General features: G+C 41.1%; 2 protein-coding genes and 1 non-coding gene across 7 annotated transcripts in view; 1 reads left to right on the top strand and 2 right to left on the bottom strand.

The window, feature by feature from the left end:
- Nucleotides 1-9,983, bottom strand: part of TIA1 (TIA1 cytotoxic granule associated RNA binding protein) — a 24,899-nt gene extending 14,916 nt beyond the window's left edge. The window contains exons 1-6 of one of the 3 annotated variants that reach the window (XM_048513136.1): nt 9,759-9,983; nt 5,652-5,748; nt 2,330-2,428; nt 1,856-1,910; nt 1,652-1,684; nt 397-484 (exon numbers count right to left, since the gene is read on the bottom strand). In XM_048513136.1, the coding sequence (XP_048369093.1) occupies nt 397-484; nt 1,652-1,684; nt 1,856-1,910; nt 2,330-2,428; nt 5,652-5,748; nt 9,759-9,784 (398 nt within the window). In that variant the 5' untranslated portion in view covers nt 9,785-9,983. Of the gene's footprint in view, nt 1-396; nt 485-1,651; nt 1,685-1,855; nt 1,911-2,329; nt 2,429-5,651; nt 5,749-9,758 lie in introns of those variants that run through there. The other 2 variants (XM_048513137.1, XM_048513138.1) reach the window with 2 other exon arrangements.
- On the top strand, nt 9,531-20,879 carry PCYOX1 (prenylcysteine oxidase 1). 3 transcript variants are annotated; one of them, XM_048513134.1, is made up of 6 exons: nt 9,531-9,627; nt 13,001-13,207; nt 14,992-15,166; nt 16,000-16,211; nt 18,206-18,361; nt 18,800-20,879. In XM_048513134.1, exons 1-6 carry the CDS (start codon nt 9,555-9,557, stop codon nt 19,459-19,461), a joined length of 1,485 nt encoding a protein of 494 aa, XP_048369091.1. In that variant the 5' UTR covers nt 9,531-9,554; the 3' UTR covers nt 19,462-20,879. The 3 variants fall into 3 exon arrangements, with proteins under 3 accessions (XP_048369091.1, XP_048369090.1, XP_048369092.1); XM_048513133.1 differs by lacking the exon at nt 9,531-9,627 and adding an exon at nt 11,371-11,563; XM_048513135.1 differs by lacking the exon at nt 9,531-9,627 and adding an exon at nt 11,533-11,668.
- On the bottom strand, nt 10,272-10,342 carry TRNAG-CCC. The gene has a single exon. It is a non-coding gene; the product is annotated as a tRNA-Gly (tRNA).
- Nucleotides 20,880-21,071: the final 192 nt, after the last annotated feature.

Below are 21,071 nucleotides of genomic sequence, written 5' to 3'. Positions count from 1 at the left end.
CCAAAATCTTACAGGACATAACTTTAATGAAATCTGATCAGTATTAAAGCTGCTTTTAATGGGCTGCAGTGTATTTTCTATTGGTATAAATCTCTTTTATCTTAGTGTTGCCTTAGAAAATCCACTCTAAACTGCTCAGTCATTTAATGATGAATTCAATGAATACACAGATTTAAAAACAAGTTACTGTATGTCATGAAAATGTGGAAATTTTTTAAATACTAGAAAAAAGATAAAGAAAAATATTGAATAAAGCAAGATGAACTGTTTGATGTTTCCCAGGCAACTACAAAAAAATACAGCTCTTTAAAGGATATATCCTCCAACATGTTGAAACTTTTCACCAGTTTAAAGCTAGTTTATTGTCCCCATTATCCAGAATAAGACATTACTTACGATATTCTTCCAAATGGGGCAAAAGCTGCTTTAATATCTTCAGTTGTAATTTCTGGGCTGAGGTCTCCAACAAAGACGTGGAAGTGGTCTTATCAAGAAAAAGAAAAAAATTTACAAGTTTGCAGAGTACTCATGGAAATGCAGGGTATGGTTTTTAAATCTTGTATCAATTTCCACATATCTGGAAACTACATGAGAACTAGAATCTTTTATCTATCAGATAACAAAATGCATTATTGTTTTATAGCCATTGATAGAGAAAGTAGTACACAAGAACATTAAACTATACATATCTAGAACTTTTTGTAGTCTTTGCATAACAAGTTAGATTTGTAATTAACAGGTGACTATATTTCCTTGAGAGCTATTTTCAAAGCCAAACAATTACACTGAAGTCTTACATTCATAAAATTGTAATGCTATCATTAAAGTTTATTTATACATAGTTTTCCTTTTTTAAAAAATTGAGCTAAAATATTTACTGGTTCAGTTAGCAAAATAGGGTAAGAGTTACACAAACCAGCATGGACAGCACATGCTATAAACAGCTCAATTTTATTCATATTTTGTGAAGAACAGTCAAAAAGATACCTGGCATTTCAACAGTTTGATGTTAAAGTATTTGACAGTTTTCTGAAAAGCCAACAGTTTTGGTTGCCCAGCCTTTACACCATGTGAATCCAAGTGAATTCAAAGTATGTCAAATCCATGAGCAAGTGAAGTAAGACTGAAGGCAACAGAACGGAAACAGTAATCCCTTCACAATTTATGTTAGAGCCATTTACATAAGAACGAGTGACACAATGATCTCATATCTTCCTTCACAGTCACATAAAGCCCATTTTAATTATCACTACCATTAACTGGTTTTTCGGAGCACACACATGACACTTTACGACTTGGCAAGAGACTGGTCAAAACCTCCCCCGTGTTCTACAAGTTCTAAGGCCAGACAACACACTGGGTTGCCAACAAGCAAAAAGGGGAAAGGAGTCCAAATGTAATAAAAACTGATACACCACAAAGGCATTTCATGGTGCAGCGCTGACAGCAGCCCTGAAGGAAGCTGGTTATGTTGCCCTCAGAGAGGCTTAACAGGGTCAAAGGGCTTAAGGAGTCAGCAACAGTCCACATCCTGATCCATTTGCAAGGAGGGAGAAATCTTGTCACAACAGAACACCCACCCAAAATAGCTTCAGGCGGTTAGTGAATACCCCTGAGAGATTTCATTTTATGTTTAAGAAGATACAATTACCTTGTGAACGCAGTGTGTTGACAACGGTACTACCTGATGACAAAGATTAGATTTGTTCTTAAGTTTATTAACACAAACACATTAAATAATATCTTAGGATAATGATCAAAACAATAGGGCAAACATTTGCATGTTGCTTATCGCTTAACATTAAAAACACTTTTGAGAAATAAAAAGTAATAGCTTGAATAAGAAGGGACTTACTGCTGGTATCTTTCTTCTGGCTGCTGGGGGTTGTTGCCCAGTTCACTTTGACTTCCTACAAAGAATATTTGCTAAAATTATATTCAAGGACAAATCTAGCAAAGTACGCACAGCAGTTTGTTTTTTAAAAAGTAAAGGAAAAAAACCCACACAAATCTGCATGGCAATTCCCCCTGTACTAAAGATCAGCACCAGGCAACCCTTAAAATAACCATTCAGGTTACATTTTATTATTTTGCCAAACTATTTCGTTTGCAAACCCACCATAATTACAAATTTGAAGATGAAAATTCATTGCTCTTTTATTCTGTTACGCAGTTTTCTTTAAAAAAATGTTTTAAGTTCAAAGCGTTGCTACGGATAAAGAACAGATTAAAAATCTTTACCTTTACTTTTTTTTTGGTAAAGTAGTTTCATCCACATACCCAAATACAAACTTCTTCTCCCACTCGCTCTTTAAACGCGAAAACTTACCTTACCCATTATCTTCCGTCCATTCATAGCAGCTAAAGCTGCAGCTGCATGACGATGCTCATAGAACTCCACAAAACAATATGGATCATTTCCAGCCGTCTGTTTAACACAGGGATAAAAGCTGTCAGAGACCAATCCTGAGAACTCTCAAATCCCTCGTAGCTTTGTTTTTCTAATATGGTCAGACAAACTAGTCGTGATTTTAAGTTGTGATTCTAGACTAGGGATAGCAGAAAACAAAGCTCCACTGCAGTAAGTGGGAACATCCTTAATGAAAGTGGCTTGGATCCAGGCTACGTTTTTACAACACAATCCTAAAGACAGTCCGAACTGCTTAGACAGCAGCTAAGCACCCCCACACACAAAATAATAGTAAATATTAATGTATAATTTATAATTATAACATTTGCAATGACCTGTTCACTCTCTCTCCTGAACACAGCAGCTCAAACAAAAGAATGAGAGTGCCAGGCACCCAAGGGGGAGCAAGCTGACCCTGGTAAAAGGGGAATAAAACTAGCAGTGCCTCACTGTGGCCAGCTTTCTCTTTGTCAGAGTGGCTGTCACGGTGGTGATCTTACTCCCTCTTCTCTGAACCCAGACTGCTCTCCTCTCAGCAACCACTCAGGGTGACAGCACAGAGCCAGCGGAGAAGGCTGAGATGTTGTACAGGACAGGCTCCTTACTTTCCACTGTCTTGGGCTACAGCTGTTTCAAGCTGTTTCAAGAATAAACTGCCAGTCACAAGCCCTACTGGGGAGCAGACTTGCCCACTTTTCTGGAATGTGCCATATTGGGGAACAGTGCTTAGAACAACATGTGGCTTTTGAGACTGTGTTTGTCACTGAAGTATACAAAACCCAGCCAGGATATTCATTTTTTAGATGACAGTACATGGATCTATGCCTCTGTGGTCTCACTACATGTAAACTTAAACACATGGGGGATTTGGGTAACTCAAATCCTAGAGAAAATATACTTCACACAAACACCAAGGAGGTGCATTGTTACAGCGCAGTGCTAACACTGCTCTGCTCAAAGTTCATCCAAGTACTTTACCTTAAGACACAGGGAAGTTACCAAGATCTTCTACACTTCCAATTGGGCTATGCTTTCACAAAGGTAGAGGACCCCTCCCTCAAACTGACTGCTGCAAATCTCTTCCTCAACTTCCTTCACAGCATGAGCCTACTGTTTACTAACTCAACAAACTCACACAACAGCAGCTAGCAGCCTCCTCTAAACAAGGCTAACTATTTACAGCGAGTTGCATTTTGGAATAGGTTGGCAAAAATATCACCACGACAGAGCAATATCTTGATAGAACAGTGGTTCTCAACCTTCCTAAAGCCGCGACCCTTTAATACAGTTCCTCATGTTGTGGTGATCCCCAACCCTAATATTTATCCATTTTACAGAACACTGATGCAGAGAGTCTTAGGCGACCGCTGTGAAAGGGTCATTCAACCGCCAAAGGGGTCGCGACCCACAGGTTGAGAACCGCTGCACTAGTATAACCTAAATGCAAACAGGGAAAACAGTGACTATAGTCACATTTCTGAATTCTTTACAACCATTGCCACTACTATTGGAATACGCATACATCTTTTTGCCTTGGAAAATCGCAATCCTGTGGAGTCTCCACCAGGAAACTGCAAACTTCCTATAGGGCATGAGGACTGGCTCAGCAATGACATTATCTTCCAAACAGACAACTCTTAATGTATGGGAATTGGAGGAAAAGTATCTCAATGTCCCACTCTGAAATATGCAGCTACCAGCAGTGAAGTGCCCTTGAGCCCATACACTGTTGTTGCTATTGCTAAACACTAATACTACTTACTGTCCTTGCATCTCTTTTCTTGGCAGTCTTTTAACAGGGGTAAATGCAAGGCTATCCACATTGATACTGCCAATTATGTTCCCAGGTGACAACATGATCAACATCTGAAGTGATTAGTATGCGTCTGGCTGTTTTGTGTGGTTGAAAAGTCTCTTATACTGGTCAGGTTCCTGCATCTCTGTAAGATGCTTTGTAGCTGTTTGATCAACACAGTTGCACCCAGCATATGCATGCAGTGCAACAGTACACAAGAGCCTTACTACACCAAGGCAGCTGGCAACCCTATCCATCTTGCTTTCACTCCTGATATTGTTCAATGAGTGATAACACTCAAACATAGCTGTCTGCTTTAAAGGCAGACAAAGACCTATGACAATCACTACCTGCTTGTCAATAATTTTAGTAGTCTCCCTCAAGTGACGCACTCTGGGAGGGTACTGCACTGTTGCCCAACAGCAAAGGACAGGAGTAGACTTCCAAGTTCACAATATCCCTTACTATTGATGGCGTGTGATAAACCCTACAGGCTTCAAAGTGCAGTGGAGAGACTGAGAACATAGGCTGCTTGGATGCTTAGCAGTAGCTTGCTGTAACTAACCTCATTAATAAAGGGGAGGGTTGGCTATATGGCAATGTGCTAAACAAAGTTACCAATACCTAGGGCAACAAGTCAGAATCAGAAGCGCATTCGCAGTAATTAGGTCTAATGGTGCAAAATCTCAGCTCTGTCTCAGACTCCTTCCAGACTAGTCCTTGAACCGAGGGTCCAGCTGCATTGCTGTTCCAAGACATTATGACATTCTTTCTCTACAATCTTTCATGCCAACATTAGGACCAATGGAAGTTTCCAGATTACTCATAAAATGCCTTTTCCCTGTCAGTTGGGTAGTTAAATATACGCTTTATATTTGAGGATGTGAGAGTTCTGCCTCTTCCATTCTGCTGCTGGTAAAACACTGAACTTTGCCTTAGTCACAACTTTTCCTTTGATGGGATCAAATTTATCTCCTGTATCCCAAACGCAAGCTATTTGAGAGATGACAGGGATGCTCCTATGAGCAGCAGATGTGTTTGCAGAATCTTCATGAACAGTGTCTGCTCTGAGAATTGTTTGTACACTGGTGCAGTTGCTATGCTCTCAACCACTTGGGGTTGGGGTTTTTGGGGCTATGATTTTTTTTTCCTATGGCCAGCATCTACCAACAGGGTTATGAGCTGTCTGCAAAGTGCTCCTATTTCTGTGCCAAGGGTATCATACTGTTTTATTCTATTCTGTTACTCAGTTCAAACCAATTTTAATGTTTAAATTGTTGTGTGTATTTTCATGCATTTGGAATTTTTTTAGTCTACTTCACTGCTGTTTTCATATTTTAATGCAATTTAATTTTACATTGATTGTTCTGCAAATCATACAAAGAGTGAAGTAAAATTATGATCTCATTGTTTGAAACAAGGATATCAGTAACTGGATCAACTTACATCCATTATCATTTTGCAGTTTTTGCATGGTCCAATCTGGCTGAACAGCTGGAGGATTAGAGCTTCAGTAACATCTCTTGATAGATTTCCCACATACCTGCAAAAGTCACATCAATTTTAGTTCCTTTAAAATGTTGTCTCATCAACTGCCAAAACACACATTCTTCAATTAAAGAGGAGGAGGGAACCAAGTGTACTTTCTAGAAGTTTGATAGAATAAACTGTCAATGCTTATTTTCAAGAACAGGATGCTCAAAAAAGAGGAAGCTAATAGAGGAAAAGCTGTGTCAACAGGCAAGACTTGACCCGGGGCCGGGGGGGGGGGGGGAATCAACTTTGCAATTGAACATTTCTTCTACATACATTTTCCCAGTGTTGTTAAAACCAGAGGCAACTTACAGGTGTTAACACTGAAGGGGTACTAACAAAAGTTTCTGCCACACATATTAGCAAATTAAATCCCATTGATCTTGAAAGTTTCTATTAGTGACCTTATCGCCATTTAAATCCCTCCACAGAATACTTCCTAAAGAATACCTTACTACTGTCAGCAGTTACTCTTCCTAGGTACGTACTTCACCCTTTTTTCCCTCTCTCCAAATTATTAGAAAAAGATACTGTCAAAAACTAGTGGAACAATTTTTTCTTGTGCTGAAAAGACACCCTTGAGCCAAAATCTACAAATCAGTGCTCTACAAACTTGGGCCTTGCCTATATAATCATTTATTCACATTTTGCTTACACAATAAAAACACATATCAGAAGCTGAATTGAAGAGAATACTGGTGTGTTTTACTTGCCAGTTCTGAAGAATGACAGAACAATTCCTCAGTCTCCATTTGTGTATCACTTGAGAAACAATGTACTGGCTATTGCGGAAAAAACCCTTCATGGCATTGGCTCCTCTTATTTGCAGGACCGCCTCTCCTCCTATGCTCCACCATAACAATTTTGCTCATGTCAACAGGGGCTTTTGAGGGTGCCAGCTTGCAAATATGCAAAATCAACAACTGCCCCTAGATGTGCTTTCTCCTTTGTGGTGCCCTCATTATGGAATAGCTTGCCTGATGAGGTGAGAAAAGCTCCCACTCTTCTGGCCTTCTGCAAATTATGCAAAACCAAATTATTCAAGAGGGGTTTTCTGTGCACATAATAGAGAAGTTGCACTGTAGAAAATGGTTCTTAAACTAACTTGGATAAATGATTAATCTATAGTGCTGTGATCTATAGTGCTGTGTACAGTTTATTGCAAATAAAATTCCATTATGTATTTTTGTTTATGTTAATACACCTGTTTTAGTTTATGTTAATACACCTGCTCTAGTTCAGTTCTTTCTGGTAGTTCCAGACTTCAAAAATCATAATGCATTGGTTACTAAATGTTCTCCCATTTAGTTGATTATAGTGACTCGCTATGTGTAATCTACTTCGAGTCCCCGTGAGAAAGGTGAACTATAAATAATGTAAATAAACCATTTTAATGGTGTGGAGGTAAATACCACCACCTGACCAATAACATCTCATTCATTTTTTCTCCAGGTGGTTGGCAACTACAATCAAACTGTCTCTTTGGGTTTTTACTGTAGCCCAATTCACTACTGGCTCACATATTAAGAATAAGCATTTGATTAACAGTGCAAACATAAGAAATTACAGCTTTATAAACCCAGAGCTCAGAGGACTTAGGTGTGAAACTGTACTGTAAATCTCTGCCCTAGAAATCTGTGGGAGGCACTTTAGAGACTCTAAACTTTAGCTGGATCATGCCCATATGATTTTTAGTTATTTAAACATATGAACTGATAGCTTGATCTGTCTACCTTCTATATATACTTTAGGTGGCTAAACAAAACATACATTGTGTAGGGCTCTGTACACTGTAAAATGCTAAAACTAACAATTATTGATTGCCATCATTCACCAATTCAAATCCTTGCAAACTTTCCAACTGCAGCGTCACTGTTGTGAAATGATAGATTAGTATGAGTACAATATACTTAAATGAAAGTCTCCAGAGAGCCAATAATGAGCATAAACAAATTGGGCAAACATAGACAGTTAAGCTGATCAAAGTTATCTGCTTAACCTCTGCATGTGATCATCACTGTGAGGGGGATTGACACTATAGAGATGTTTTCTGTTTCAATGCCCAAAACATGAAAAAGTGCAAGAGACATCTTCTCATTATCGTATACACATTACCCTATTCACTAAAATATAATTGGGGAGACTCCAACCAAGTTTCATGAAGAAACAGGATATAATCACATAAAATGTAGATGTCTGTCCATGATGATTGATACCCATTCCCCAGTGTGAATTTTTTGTGTACTTTCCAATGCCAGTACAATGAAAGGCCATTGATATGAATGGATAGGCAAGAAAAGTTACTAAAACAGGAGCTCCAAAGGAAAAAAAGGCAAGCCTTGTTCAAGCATGGTAAATAACTGTTCTATTTTTTAAGACAGCCTTTTTATTTTCCAGCCTTATAATGGTGACTGAACATAGTCCACAACACTAATTTTGGGAGTACCTTATAACTTCCCCATTTATTGGTACATTCCTTCTTTCCAATGTTCTATGTCATTCATTCAGAAAGCTGGTTATTTTGGGTTTCCCAGGCTGTGTGGCCATCTGGTAGTTTTAGCTCCTAACTTTTTGTCTGCATCTATGGCTGGCATCTTTAAAGGAATATTATATCACTGAAGATGCCAGCCATGGGTGTAGACAAAACAATAGAAACAAAAAAAAACACCAGACCACGGCCATACAGCCCAGAAAACCTACAACAGTCAATTGATTCCGGCCACAAAACCCCTGATAATACATTCAGAAAGCCATTCCCCCACAATAAATTATGAGAAAAGGATATACTCAGCCTTTTCTCAATACCTAATACCTCCAAGAGATCTCTGCTCTGCCAACTACTTGGGGGAGGGGGGAAGGAATCAATATTATTGCCACCAAATGCCTTTGGGAAGACAAAACATAGATGCATGTATCAGGCTTCCTCTATTTCAGTGGCTTCTTCTACCCCCACAAGTTTGCATACAAAAAACTGACAGTCCTCACCACACACATCCTTTCATAAAAGAGAAAGTGACAAACAAGAAGCTTCCCCTAATCCTCCTCTAATTGCACGAAACTTGGCTACATAAAGAGGATAAGTCACTGAAAAATACTCACAAATACTCAATGGTTGGCTTAAGTGCTCAAAGTGTGCTAAATCCTGAGGTTTACAACGACCCTCGGAAGTAGGCCAGCTTTAGTATTCATGTATGTTTACTGCATTTATAGTCTAGATAGCTTCAGTGTATCACAATAAATCTAAAATATTTTGAATACACAGAGAGCTGAATAGTATTGCAGTTCCAAATAAGGCAACAGAAACAATAACTGAGGCACAGATCTGCTATCACGGACCCCCCAGATTCCTTCTGGGGAATACTCAAATATTAAAAGCAAAGTGCTTGTCCTCCCAGAAACTTAATCTTTTCTAAGTGGATTCCACACTGCATTTTTATAATGAGTTAAAATCATTATAAATGAACTCGTTTTCCCTTTTCATGAATGGAAAATGAATTCATTTATAACGACTGCAACTCGTTATAAATATGCTGTGCAGAATCACTACTAGTCTCAGAAGCAAGGAGGAGGAGGAAGAGAAGAAGAGAAAGTTGGGCCTAGCAGCAAGGACAGGTGGTAGCACTTGTAGCTACAGCTGCAGAAAGCCTTTGGCTAAGGTTCCTCCATATAGAAAGCTCCCTGCAAGCAGAAACATAGAACGTCAGGGAGGAAAGCTCTTCCCCGTTCCACGAACTCTTTGCAAAAGGAAGCACACAGGAAGGCGCTGCTTCGACTGAAGCGGTACAACCCACTTTGTATTATGCCTCACACGACGCCATGTGTGCGTGGCAGGCCTCCCCACTGTGCCTCTCCCTTCCCTGCTTTTACCAACAACCTCGGAAAGTGAAAGGTAAATGGAGCTTTTTTTGACAGAGAAGCGAAGTAACAACTATTCCTGGCCGGGGGGAGGGCGAAGAGGGGACAACGTGGCTCAACCCCTCCCCCTCCGGCCCAAGAGGCCTCACCGCCTAGGAGACTCACAGGGTCTTGGGCATTTCGTCCTCCATGGCGGCGGCTCGTTCTCCTCAGCGCCGCCCGTCCAGGTCCAGTCACGGCACCGACCCGCGGGTCGAGTCCGCGCGCAAGGGAGATCCCGAGCCTCGGGGATCCGCGGCGGACAACAAGGCCCCCCCGTCCCCGCTTGTCCTCTCAAGATGGCGCTGGCGGGTAGAGAGGCCCGAGCCGGCCGAAGGAAGGGGGCGACTGCGCATGCGCCGCGGTTCTTACACCCGTCCGCGTTGGCGCTAGATCCAATCCTACGCCGGCCTCTATGCGGTTTCTTTTTCTCCTGATGCCGGGTGACCAGATCTCGCGAGAGTCGGATGCGCGCATGCGTATTAAGTGATTCCTTTCAAACACTTTTATGTTGCTTTTATTTTTTAAAAATGCGGTTTCTGTTTTAGGCCTCTTCGGCATTGAGTGGGGAAATAGATATTTCGGTTGACCCCAGAAAATTTTATCAGATGTACACGCATAATTAAAAAAAGGATTCAGTGCGCCGCCCGGGAATCGAACCCGGGTCGCAAGAATGGGAATCTTGCATGATACCACTACACCAGCGGCGCGGGTAGAAACAGTGGTCGGCAAGAGCCATTTAGAGAGAACTAGAAGTCTCACGGTTTCGTAGCCTGAATTATAATTTGTCATCATATTTCTCTCTCACTAACAAAGATGTACATTTTGAAGGGATGCATGTTCCTAAATCAACATTTCTGTTATGCTTTGCATTACTATAATTTTCTTTCTCACACATGATAGTTTTTGCTGTGTGTCTAATTTTTGTATGAATCTCAGGAGGAAATGGACTATAAAGTAAATAAATAAGGCTGGAAGCAAGTCCTGTTGACTTTTTCTGGGCTCCCAAGAGAGTAAGGAGGTGTTTCTATGTACACTAGTTAAGAAGACCCCTTAATCTTGCAATCTTCTCCTGAGGATTGCAGCTTGAACATACGACATTAATAATTTAAAAATTTTGACACATGCTTGAAAATAAAATCCTTAAAATATAACAAATTAGTGGTGTCCTGTGCAGATTACTCTATCAAGATGGCCATCAGTTGACGGCAATGAATTGTGTGAATAGGCTGCAACCCCTGCCCAGGCTGCCTACTTACTTCCCAGTGAAATAAATGCATAGGAGCATAGGCATAACCTACAAACTCTTTGGGGACAGCTGGCTCTTTCAAAGGCTATTAGCACCGACAACAGCTGTGCTGAATAACAGAACAGGGAATACCCCACATTTATTTGACCCACTCTTGGGGGCAATTGTGATCCAGATCACAACAGCTGGAAATAAGAGTTCTAGTTCCCATGTATTGGGGAACAAGGTGGTGGAAGTGGTGGGTTTTCCGGGCTGTGTGGCCGTGGTCTGGTGGATCTTGTTCCTAACGTTTCGCCTGCATCTGTGGCTGGCATCTCCAGAGGGTAATCACAGAGGCAACGTCCCAGTCGCGGCTTTCCGTGAGGCAGCGAGCTGGCCTTTGGGCGAGCGGCCTTTACTTTCCACCCTCCTGGGCCCAGGCTCCGACAGAGGCCTTCCCCGCCTCCAGACAGCCCCTGCCCGCCCCCTGACGACTAAGGCGGCAGGGAGGAGCGTCGGGCGAGAGAGTGTCGGACCCGTCCTGGGCCTCAGCGCGTCGGCCTGTCTCGCGCTCTCTCCTCCTCAGCCGTCATGAGGGTGCCTTCGCTGGGCTCTGCTCGCCTCCTTGTGCTCTTGGCATGGATGTGCCGCCGGGGGCTTTCGTCGGGGACCCAGGAGTTGCGCTACCCGCCCAACCGAATAGGTAGGGGCGGAACCGAAAGCAGGCCTTGCTGGCGACGGGCAAAGGGCATCCGAGGAGGACACAGCATCGGAGCAGACTCCCTTGTAGTTAAAACTGGACTTTAGAGTAGGTCGTCGTTCATTCTCTTTTTAAAACCCGCCTGCTTGCGTGTGCCGTAGCCTTAGTGGAAGGAAGGAAGGAAGGAGTGGGCTTTTTAGGGGAGCGCCCTCTGCACGTGCTCAAGTGTCCTCCGTTTTTATAACTTTTTAAAACACTCTTCTTGTTACTTCATGGCAAGCTGCACAAGCTCAGAAGCACTTTGCCCTTTTTATTTAAATAATTAAGGTGGAGGGTAGGTTCATTCTGGGCCCAGGCAGCATTTAGTCTGTGGTCAAAAGATGTGAATGTGACCTACATTCACACATTTCCCCTTACCTTCTGCAGTAGGTAGAAGCAGCAACCAAAACCATTTCCAGGAAACTTGCAGAAAAAGTGCTTCTGCAGATATGGAGTTGTGCAAACATAAGTTGTGCAAGGCTGAGTTCAGAGAAAACCTGTTCATAGAATTGTAGCCCCATTTTTTCCCCTGTTTTACCGAATTGTTTAATTGCCTGGTTTCATTAGCTGTAGAAGTTTACTTAAGTTCTGTAACCTGCCTTTTGCCCTTAATTGGAAACATGGTTAGATAAATATTGGCTAAATAAGAATAGCAAAATGGTGTATTCCTCTCACAGGTGCTTTTTAAAGCAGTGCTTAGAGACAAAAAGATTCAAATAATTTTGTGGATGCAGGACCAGTTGGCTATAAACCGTGAGTGTGAGAGAATGCCTCTGTCTTGGAGAAATCCAAAGGAGGAGTCCAGGTGTAGCTCACCTGTGCCACACTTGATGAGATGATTAATGCTTGGTACAGATCTTTGCAGTTCTTTGGACACTTGCTTTCTTTCTGGCCTGGGATGCAATTTGGCATATTAATTCACAAATCTGCATGTTGAATGGCACTTAAGTTATGAATAATAAGGTTCTTAAATACAGAATGAAAAATATTATGTGGTATGCTACTGGGATATGCTGTCCTCATTGTTGATATCCTTTTGAGTTTTTGGAAATTATTAGAACACATCCTTTCCCACTTTAATGTTTGTTCAGCAAAAGTAAAGTGTCCAGTTTCTTCCACCTCTCCTCATAACATTTGCCACAAGTCCTTGACAAAATGGTTTATGTTTTCAGACATTTGCCAAAGTAGTTTCACTGAGAATTTCTACCATTACTCCAGAGCAAAAGTTTCAGGTACTTTTGAAGGTCTCAGCCACCACCCAGAAAAATTGAGGATTATGATCCACATAATTAAAGCTATGCTGAAACACCCTTCATTATCTTGATTTCATATGCATAAGGGAAGAGTTGGCTGGTATCTCTTTCAGTTTGTGGAAGTAAAATATTTTTACAACCCTTTCAGCTGTGATTGGAGCTGGCATTGGGGGCACGTCCGCAGCCTATTTTCTGCGCCAGAAGTTTGGAAAAGATGTCCCGATTGATGTATATGAAAGAGGGGTTGTGGGTGGCCGTTTGGCTACAGTCAACCTGGAAGGAGAAGACTATGAAGCAGGAGGATCTGTCATCCACCCTCTTAACCTGCACATGAAGCATTTTGTCAAAGAATTAGGTATGACCCTCTTTTGCCTACAAAGCAACTTGGGATACCTTCCCTGCTTAGTTATATTGTAATGGTAATTATAGTGGTTTTGTTTCTACACCTTGCAACTGCTCCCTTTTTTCAGCTTTATCATTCCACAATGTGTGTGTATATTCACACTTCTTATTGTTGTTATTATACCAGTTTATTCTTTGCTGTCTGCAAATTTTAGGGACAGTAGCATGGGGCTTGGTTCTTTGCTGTTATTACATTAATGACACTGCATACAGTGATAACTGCCATGCTAGACAAGTGACAGCAAGCATACAGATATCATGTATCTAACTTTTGCAAGCTCTGTGATTAGACAAGGAGGTTGCAGGACATGAAAATAACAGGAAGACATTCTTGAGCAGTCACTTCTAAAATTGTAGTGTCAAGCGGCAATTATTTTGGCAAAAACACAGGCCGTCCAGATCAATGCAGACGTTCCTACATAAGTTCTGAGCGCAATCATTCTACTGAATCTCAGAGCATTCCCCAGTTTTTTCATACCTCCTTTTACTTACAAGATTTATATCCACAGGATTTCAGAATCTGCCCAAATTGGCCAACAGAAAATAATAAAAATACAATTTAAAATAATTTTTTCAAGTAACTCTTGAAACAAACTAAAAGAATAGGCAAGCAAGTAACATATAACCAGCATAAAATGCACTTAAATCCAAGAGAAAAGAAAACATTGAGATCAAAATTCAGAGAAAAACTTGATTGAACAAAAATATTTGGGGTTGGTGTCTGAAGAACTACTAGTAGGTACCAGGAGAACTTTGAGGACATTCTTTAGACAGGACACGAATACTGAGAAGTCCCCATCACTAGTGTCCCCCCCCCCCACTTGGAACATCAAGCATATTGCTTTAAGTAATTACCTTAATTGGCAACCTGGGCAGCCAGGTGGGGGGGGCAGTGCTTTCAGTACCCTGTTCCTTATCTATTTAAGGGCTCTAAGATAAGAACCAACCCTTTGAACTGTTCTTGATAACAGGCAACCATTGCACACCTTTCAGCACAGGAAAGAGGTGATCCCTATTCCCCCCCTCCCCTCAGCACCTTGACCGTTGCATTTTGAAGTTTGTAGGCAGTCTTCAAAGGTAGCCCCACATAAAACTCATTGCAACTTGGGTGTGATCAGAGTATGGATCACTGTGGCCAAAGTTGAGGCTTCTCTCTCTTGTCTTTAATGTCAGAAGGGAAGATCCATAGTAAATGGGATATTTCTTCTGACCATCGTCCCAGCTTCAAGATTTTCTCTGCCCGTGTTGTTCCTCAAGATTCCCTGTCACCCAGGTGCAGCACTTGTGGAGTTCAGTGGACTGCATTGAGAAAGAGGAGTCAGGAAAGTTCATTCTGCTAATGGTAAATTTAATCTGGATCTAACCCAGGAACTATCAGAATGTGTGGTTTATATATGTCAGTCCCATCTCTTGAAAAGAGCAATAAAATACATCATACAATTAGTGTAGTATAGGGGTTACAATGTCAGACTGGGCTCTGGGAAACTTAGGTTTGAATTGCCACGCTGCCATGGCAACTTGCTTGATGACCTTGGGCCACTCACACAGTCTTAACCTCAGGGTTGTTGTGAGGATAAAATGGAGGTGAGGAGAACAGTGTAAGCTGCTTTAGGTTCCCCTGGGGTGGGGAGGGGGGGGAAAGGCCAGGATATAAATTAAGTCAGTAAATTATACAATTGTTCTTTATATGTCTAACAGCCCTCGCTAGCTCACAGGTTCACATTCTCACATTTGCAGGACTTTCTGTACCTAAAAGCCAAGGTGGCCTTATGGGCATTTACAATGGAGATGAGTTTGTCTTTGAGGAGAGTAGCTGGTATATCTGGAATTTTATCAAGCTCCTCTGGCACTATGGACTGAATCCCTTGCGAATGTACATGTGGGTAGAGGAAATTCTGGACAAGTTTATGAGGTAATAATGCACAAAGCAGAATCTACTTCTAAACCAGAAAGACTTAATTACCTGGTGGGAAGTCAGGCCACAGGATGACTGAAAAGAATAAGATTTTTTCAGAGTACCATAATGAAATGCTAAAGAAATACCATTTTGCCAGCTCTATGCAAAAAAACCCCCAAAACTGATGCTATAATCAAGTTTCTTCTCCTGAAGCTCTATCATGGCCTAAAAGAAAACCAGTTTACATGGCAACTTGAATATCTTGTTGGACAGCTAGACAAATTCTGCTGAGGATTCTACGTCTAACATAAGGAAAATTAGTTAGGTTCATACCAAGAATGAAGAGTAAATTTGTAGTGTTTTTAGACTCCATTGTCTCCCTCAACATGTTAAAAACATGCTTGCCTTTAACCCTGTAGGCCTGCATCTCAGTTGCATATCAGCATTGTAACTGGCAAGATCTGCTTTCTTCCTATAAACAAAGAAGAAAAGAATATTCTACCAGGGTGTCACATAGATGCCTAACCAATCATCTAGAAGCACTGGCAAAAGAAAGGTGGTGTTTCCAGACATATGCTCTTCAATTGCCACTCGTACTTTTAAATAAGGTGCAATCAAATCAAAGTACTAACATTAAGAATTTGAACATTTAGATCACAAGAATGAATTGTGAATCTTTGTTAATGGCAACATTTCTTAAAAACAGCTACTTCAATACCAGAACACTCTTATACTATACAGTTCTAAAATATACATCCCTAACCTCCTATTCCTCCTACCCTTTTGCAAATATTGCATAGTCTTAATTGTCCCCTTTCTTAATGGTTCTTTCCCCCTTTTGGTTAAAGTATTTATCGGTATCAGGCTCATGACTATGCCTTCAGCAGCACTGAGGATTTGCTTCATGCCCTTGGAGGGGCTGAATTCCTTCAAATTCTGAATGAGACCATTGAGGAGTCCATGCTAAAGTCTGGCTTTTCTCAGAAGTTCATCAATGAGATAGTAACTGCTGTCATGAGAGTAAATTATGGCCAAGGTATCACTATCAATGGCTTTGTAGGTAAGTGATTCTTTTTGATTATAAAATTTTGGATTTTGACCTGCAGGACACACCTCATTTCCCCCTCTCTATTTCCTTATTCCCTTTCCTGAAAGCCCCTTCTCCTGCTCCCTTTTCTCTTTCCCAATTTACCTTTAGCTGTCCTGCTGTTTTTGATTCCATGTCTCCCGCCCACCCCTCTTCTACTTAGGAAAACCATGGCCTTGTTGTGCAGTTCCGACTGCTGGGCAAAGCCCACTAGCATAGTAGGGAACCCTCAAAGACTTTGGGAGGATGTCACACATCACTTTGCCCTGTACCCTCACCTTTTGCAAAGGCCAAAACAGATCTGGAAAGAGCCTGACCACATTCCCCCATCTTTTACAGAAAGAAGAATCCAATGGTTGCCTGGCAGCGGACACTGAGAACTTCTGTTCCTTAATGCTGCAGGCACTTCTTTTATTAATTTGGGGGTTTAACTCACCCAATGTAATTTTTTTAGATTTCAGATTTTTCTTCAAACCTGTGGCAAGGTGGAATGATTTCAATAGAGTCCTACCATTTATGAGTATCATTTATGAGTCCTTGGCTGTGAAAATGATCTAAGGCTTTCTGCACATGCCTTTTATTTTATGAGAAAAGTTATAATAGAAGTCATTTATCGGTGTTCTTTATGTACTTTGAATTATTGAATTTATATTAAGAATAGCCATAATGGGTAACTGGTTTATTTTTATATAATATTATATGTATAATATGGTTTCATCCCTTAGTCTTTAGAACTAACTGGCTATGACTTGATAGGGGTTTTTTTTTTCGTTTGGCTAATTTCTATCTTTAAGAAATAAAAAAGGGCAGCCCACACTGGAGGCGTTACCCAAAGAGGCTTCCCGGTGGCGTGGGAAGCCCCTGAAAGTGCAAAAGCCTCCCCATTGCCAAGAAGCCTCTGTGGGCCACAATGGACTTATGCCAGCCAAAAGGCTGGCCTGAGTCCCAACTGCAGCCCACGGCATAACGCCAGCCAAGGCGAGGAGGGAGCCAAACAATGTTGGCTCCTTCCCGGCCCACCTTTGCTATGCCAGCGATGGCACCGGGATGCTGGTGTGGCATTCAATCCAGCAATCATGGCCTGTGAGGCAGGTATCCCCATTGTGCCAGAGCTGGCTCGTGTCTCCTGTCCCAGCAAAGGCCTTTGCAGTCCTGGTCTCCACTTTACCTTATATACTGTATACTATACCTAGTATACTTGTATACTGTGACACTCCACTATACCTTTACCCGAATGGCCCACTGATGGTGGTCAGAATTAATAATTAGCCTGATATTCCTTGAGCTTACTTCATTTATATGAAACCTTTCTCCCCAGTGGGGACCCAAAGTGACTTACCATGCTATTCTTCATTTTATCTTCACAATGTATCTTTTAGCATGCAAAAAGGTCCTACATACCCTGTTTCCCTGAATATAAGACATCCCCGGAAAATAAGACGTAGTAGAGGTTTTGCTGAAGTGTGAAATATAAGGCATCCCCCAAAAGTAAGACGTAGCAAAGTTTTTGTTTGGAAGCATGCCTGACGAACAGAATACAGAAATATAAGACATCCCCTGAAAATAAGACATAGCGCATCTTTGTGAGCAAAAATTAATATAAGACTGTCTTATATTTGGGGAAACACGGTATATACTGAACGCACTGAAATTTTGCACTGTCATGAAACCATTACTTTCCCTTACATGGGCAGTTTTTCCAGTTGAGGCATTCTCTACTGAATAGCATTAGCTTTCTAGATTCAAGAATGTTCATGCTCCGCACTGTTCAGAAGGCTGATCGGCTGTCTTCCACCAAATGTTAGGAAACAGACAGGTAATCTCTGTAGCAGGGGCTGTAAAGCCCACATATTCCAGTATTCAGTTTACAGTTTAACTATCTGTAGACCAGTTTCCCCTTTGCACTTTTTTTATGACTAGGACAATTTTCTGTTCTTTAAATTTGATTTTTTCCTGCTCCCTGGCAGGTGCTGTATCTTTAGCAGGTGCTGATTCTGGACTTTGGTCAGTAGAAGGTGGCAACAAACTGGTATGCACTGGCCTTCTGTATGCTTCTAAAGCACAGCTGATTTCTGGTGCAGTTATTTCTATAGAGGAGAAGACAAGGGAAAAGGGACGTTCAGGTGAGGTCTCAACATTCATCCCTATGGAAATAGTTTATAAATGTTTCACATGTGATTCTAATCTGGAGAACTGGGTTTGATTCCCCACTTCTGCACCTGTGTAGGAAGAGGCTTATCTGGTGAACCAGATGTGTTTCCGCACTCCTACATTCCTGCTGGATTACCTTGGGCTAGTCACAGTTCTTCGGAACTCTCTCAGCCCCACCTACCTCACAAGGTGTCCGTTGTGGGGAGAGGAAGGGGAAAAAGGAGCTTGTAAGCCACCTTGAGTCTCCTCGCAGGAGAAAAAGGTGGGGTATAAATCCAAACTCTTCCTCTACTATGAAGCTTACTGGTGACTTTAGACCAACTTAACCTTAACAGTATTGTCAAAATGTTTGTAAAACAGTCAAACTTGTAATAATTCTGAAGGAATAGCTTCTTGTTTATTTTTAAAAGGTGGTGGTGCTGTGAAGCTGTATGAAGTCACCTACAATTCTACATCAGGATTACAGAGAGATGCATACGACATCGTTCTCATTGCAGCCCCCTTGGTCCGTAAGAATGCCAACATAACATTCCTCAACTTCAGTCCACCCATTTCTGAGTTCTCCAATCCCTATCATCAGACTGTAGTAACGTTTGTCCACGGGCACATCAATGCCTCTTTCTTTGGCTACAAGGACCCTTCCCACTTCCAGTTAACCGACATTTTCACAATAGAGAATCCCAAGTTATTTATCAACAGCATGGGTACTGTATCACCAGTTAAGAACAGAAAAACTGTACTGAACCCATTACTAAGCCCTCGAGTATGGAAAATTTTCTCACCTCAACCTCTCACCAAAGAGCAAATAAAATTGCTTTTCCTATCCTATGATTCCAATACAGTAAAAATATGGCAAGCTTACCCCCACTACAGCCCCCCAGATAAATTCCCACCTATCATCCTCCACAGTAGAATGTACTACCTCAACGGCATAGAGTGGGCTGCTAGCGCCATGGAAATGAGTGCTGTTTCAGCCAAAAATGCTGCTCTGCTGGCTTACCACCGTTGGTATGAAAACATGGACATGATTGATCAGGAAGATTTGCATGAAAGACTCAAAACAGAGCTCTGAGTTGGAATCCACATTGCTGGAAAAAATGTCTTAAGATTCGTGGTATTAGTGAAACTTACAATGAAACTTAAAGGCTGTACATTGCCTTGCCCTGGAGGGAAAACCTGAAAGAGCACTTGGCCACTGAGGAAGACAAAGGTGTAATTTTGCTTATACAAAGAAGTCAGGATCTCCAGAAATATTTCTATTTCTTCTGAATATGGAAAGGAGTTTGCCACTACTTGAATGTACCCTATATCCTGCCTACCACTGCTGTTCTGCATAAAGACTTAATGCTTCTTAAGCCTATCAGAGAATACTGAATATAATTCGGCCTCACTGGATTATAAAGTCATTCAATTTCATTTAATTGGTCTACATGCACAAATGAAATTAAGAACCTGTGTGAACTCTTAGTGTCAACTTATGGCTTGTAAATCTAACTATTCCTAGCAGTATCACAGGCTGTGCTCTTCAAGTAGCTTTCCAGGTGCAAGCCATAATGCTGTACTCTGGAATAATCCCCATTAAAATACGTGGAGGGATAAGGTGTGCAGGAGTAGTATTTGGTAAAATGTGTCTTGCAGCAGTGTGACATCTATTGAAAGCATGCTTAAGTAACATTTATGAAAGGTAAGAAGACTAGACACCTAGTTGAGAGAAATGGAAGGCAACAACTGCACATGCTATGCATGTTAGCTTGGCTTTCCTCCTAAATCTTGAAAGACGGTGGGAGAAAAGCCACAAACAACAGGAAGTTCAAGGAAAAGGCAGCAACTAAAAATAAGAATTATGCCTGATATTCTACACAAAAGATTGCTTATGGATTCAGTCTCCCTTTTGCTAAATGACAGGTTATATTGAAGTGCAGCTGTATTCTTTATTACCACAAAACTTGACAGCCATTATATTGTGATAAGGGAGAATTTAGCAGCAGCAACATTACTGCTTTACAAAGTAGGTAATTTTGTTCTCTAACACACAACTTTAGTCCCTGTTCAGCAACTGAAATATGCACATATAACACACTTCAGGTGCAGAACACTTGTGAATTTCTACTTACAGTGGTTCAAGATAAGCCATTTGCCAAAAACAGCAACCAACAGTGACTTTAAAAATGTCATTGGGGACCTTGTCAAAGGCCTTACTGAAATCAAGGAGATAAGATTAGAATGTCATGATTTGTTTTTGAGAAACCCCTGTTGACTTTTAGTGATCACAGCATTCCCTTCTAAGTGCTTACAGACTCTATTAAAATCAGCAACAGAATTATCTTAAATGCCTGGACAGCCAATCATCTGGTTCTGTGAATTCTGACACAAGACTTTCATTTATTTTGTTCACTACTGATATTCAGGCAAAACTGTATTGTGATAAGTTCAGCAAAACATATTACAAAAATGAGTACTGCTCTTTTCCTATTAAAGTGGATAATATGACTGTGTTCTGGTAGTATTTTTTACTCTAAAAGATAATCTACAGGAATTCTGTCTGTATCCTGGTATAGTCTTTGAGGGATAACTAGCATTAGTTTATAATCCTTACTGCCAGAAGTTTTTGTACTATACTTTGTCTCACCAAAAGAACACAATGCAGTCATTCATGTTGCAGCAGAAATGCATGCTTCCACA

The sequence above is a fragment of the Sphaerodactylus townsendi genome, linkage group LG12 (genome assembly GCF_021028975.2).
Source record: "Sphaerodactylus townsendi isolate TG3544 linkage group LG12, MPM_Stown_v2.3, whole genome shotgun sequence".
In the NCBI taxonomy this organism is placed as follows: domain Eukaryota; kingdom Metazoa; phylum Chordata; class Lepidosauria; order Squamata; family Sphaerodactylidae; genus Sphaerodactylus; species Sphaerodactylus townsendi.
This window is presented reverse-complemented; position numbering and strand designations above follow the sequence as displayed.

Coding starts and splice junctions, on each gene's coding strand:
- PCYOX1 (XM_048513133.1), top strand. CDS start 11,452: ATGAGGGTGCCTTCGCTGGGCTCTGCTCGCCTCCTTGTGCTCTTGGCA. Junction 13,208..14,991: donor GCATTTTGTCAAAGAATTAG/GTATGACCCTCT, acceptor TCACATTTGCAG/GACTTTCTGTACCTAAAAGC. Junction 16,212..18,205: donor CACTATCAATGGCTTTGTAG/GTAAGTGATTCT, acceptor GCTCCCTGGCAG/GTGCTGTATCTTTAGCAGGT.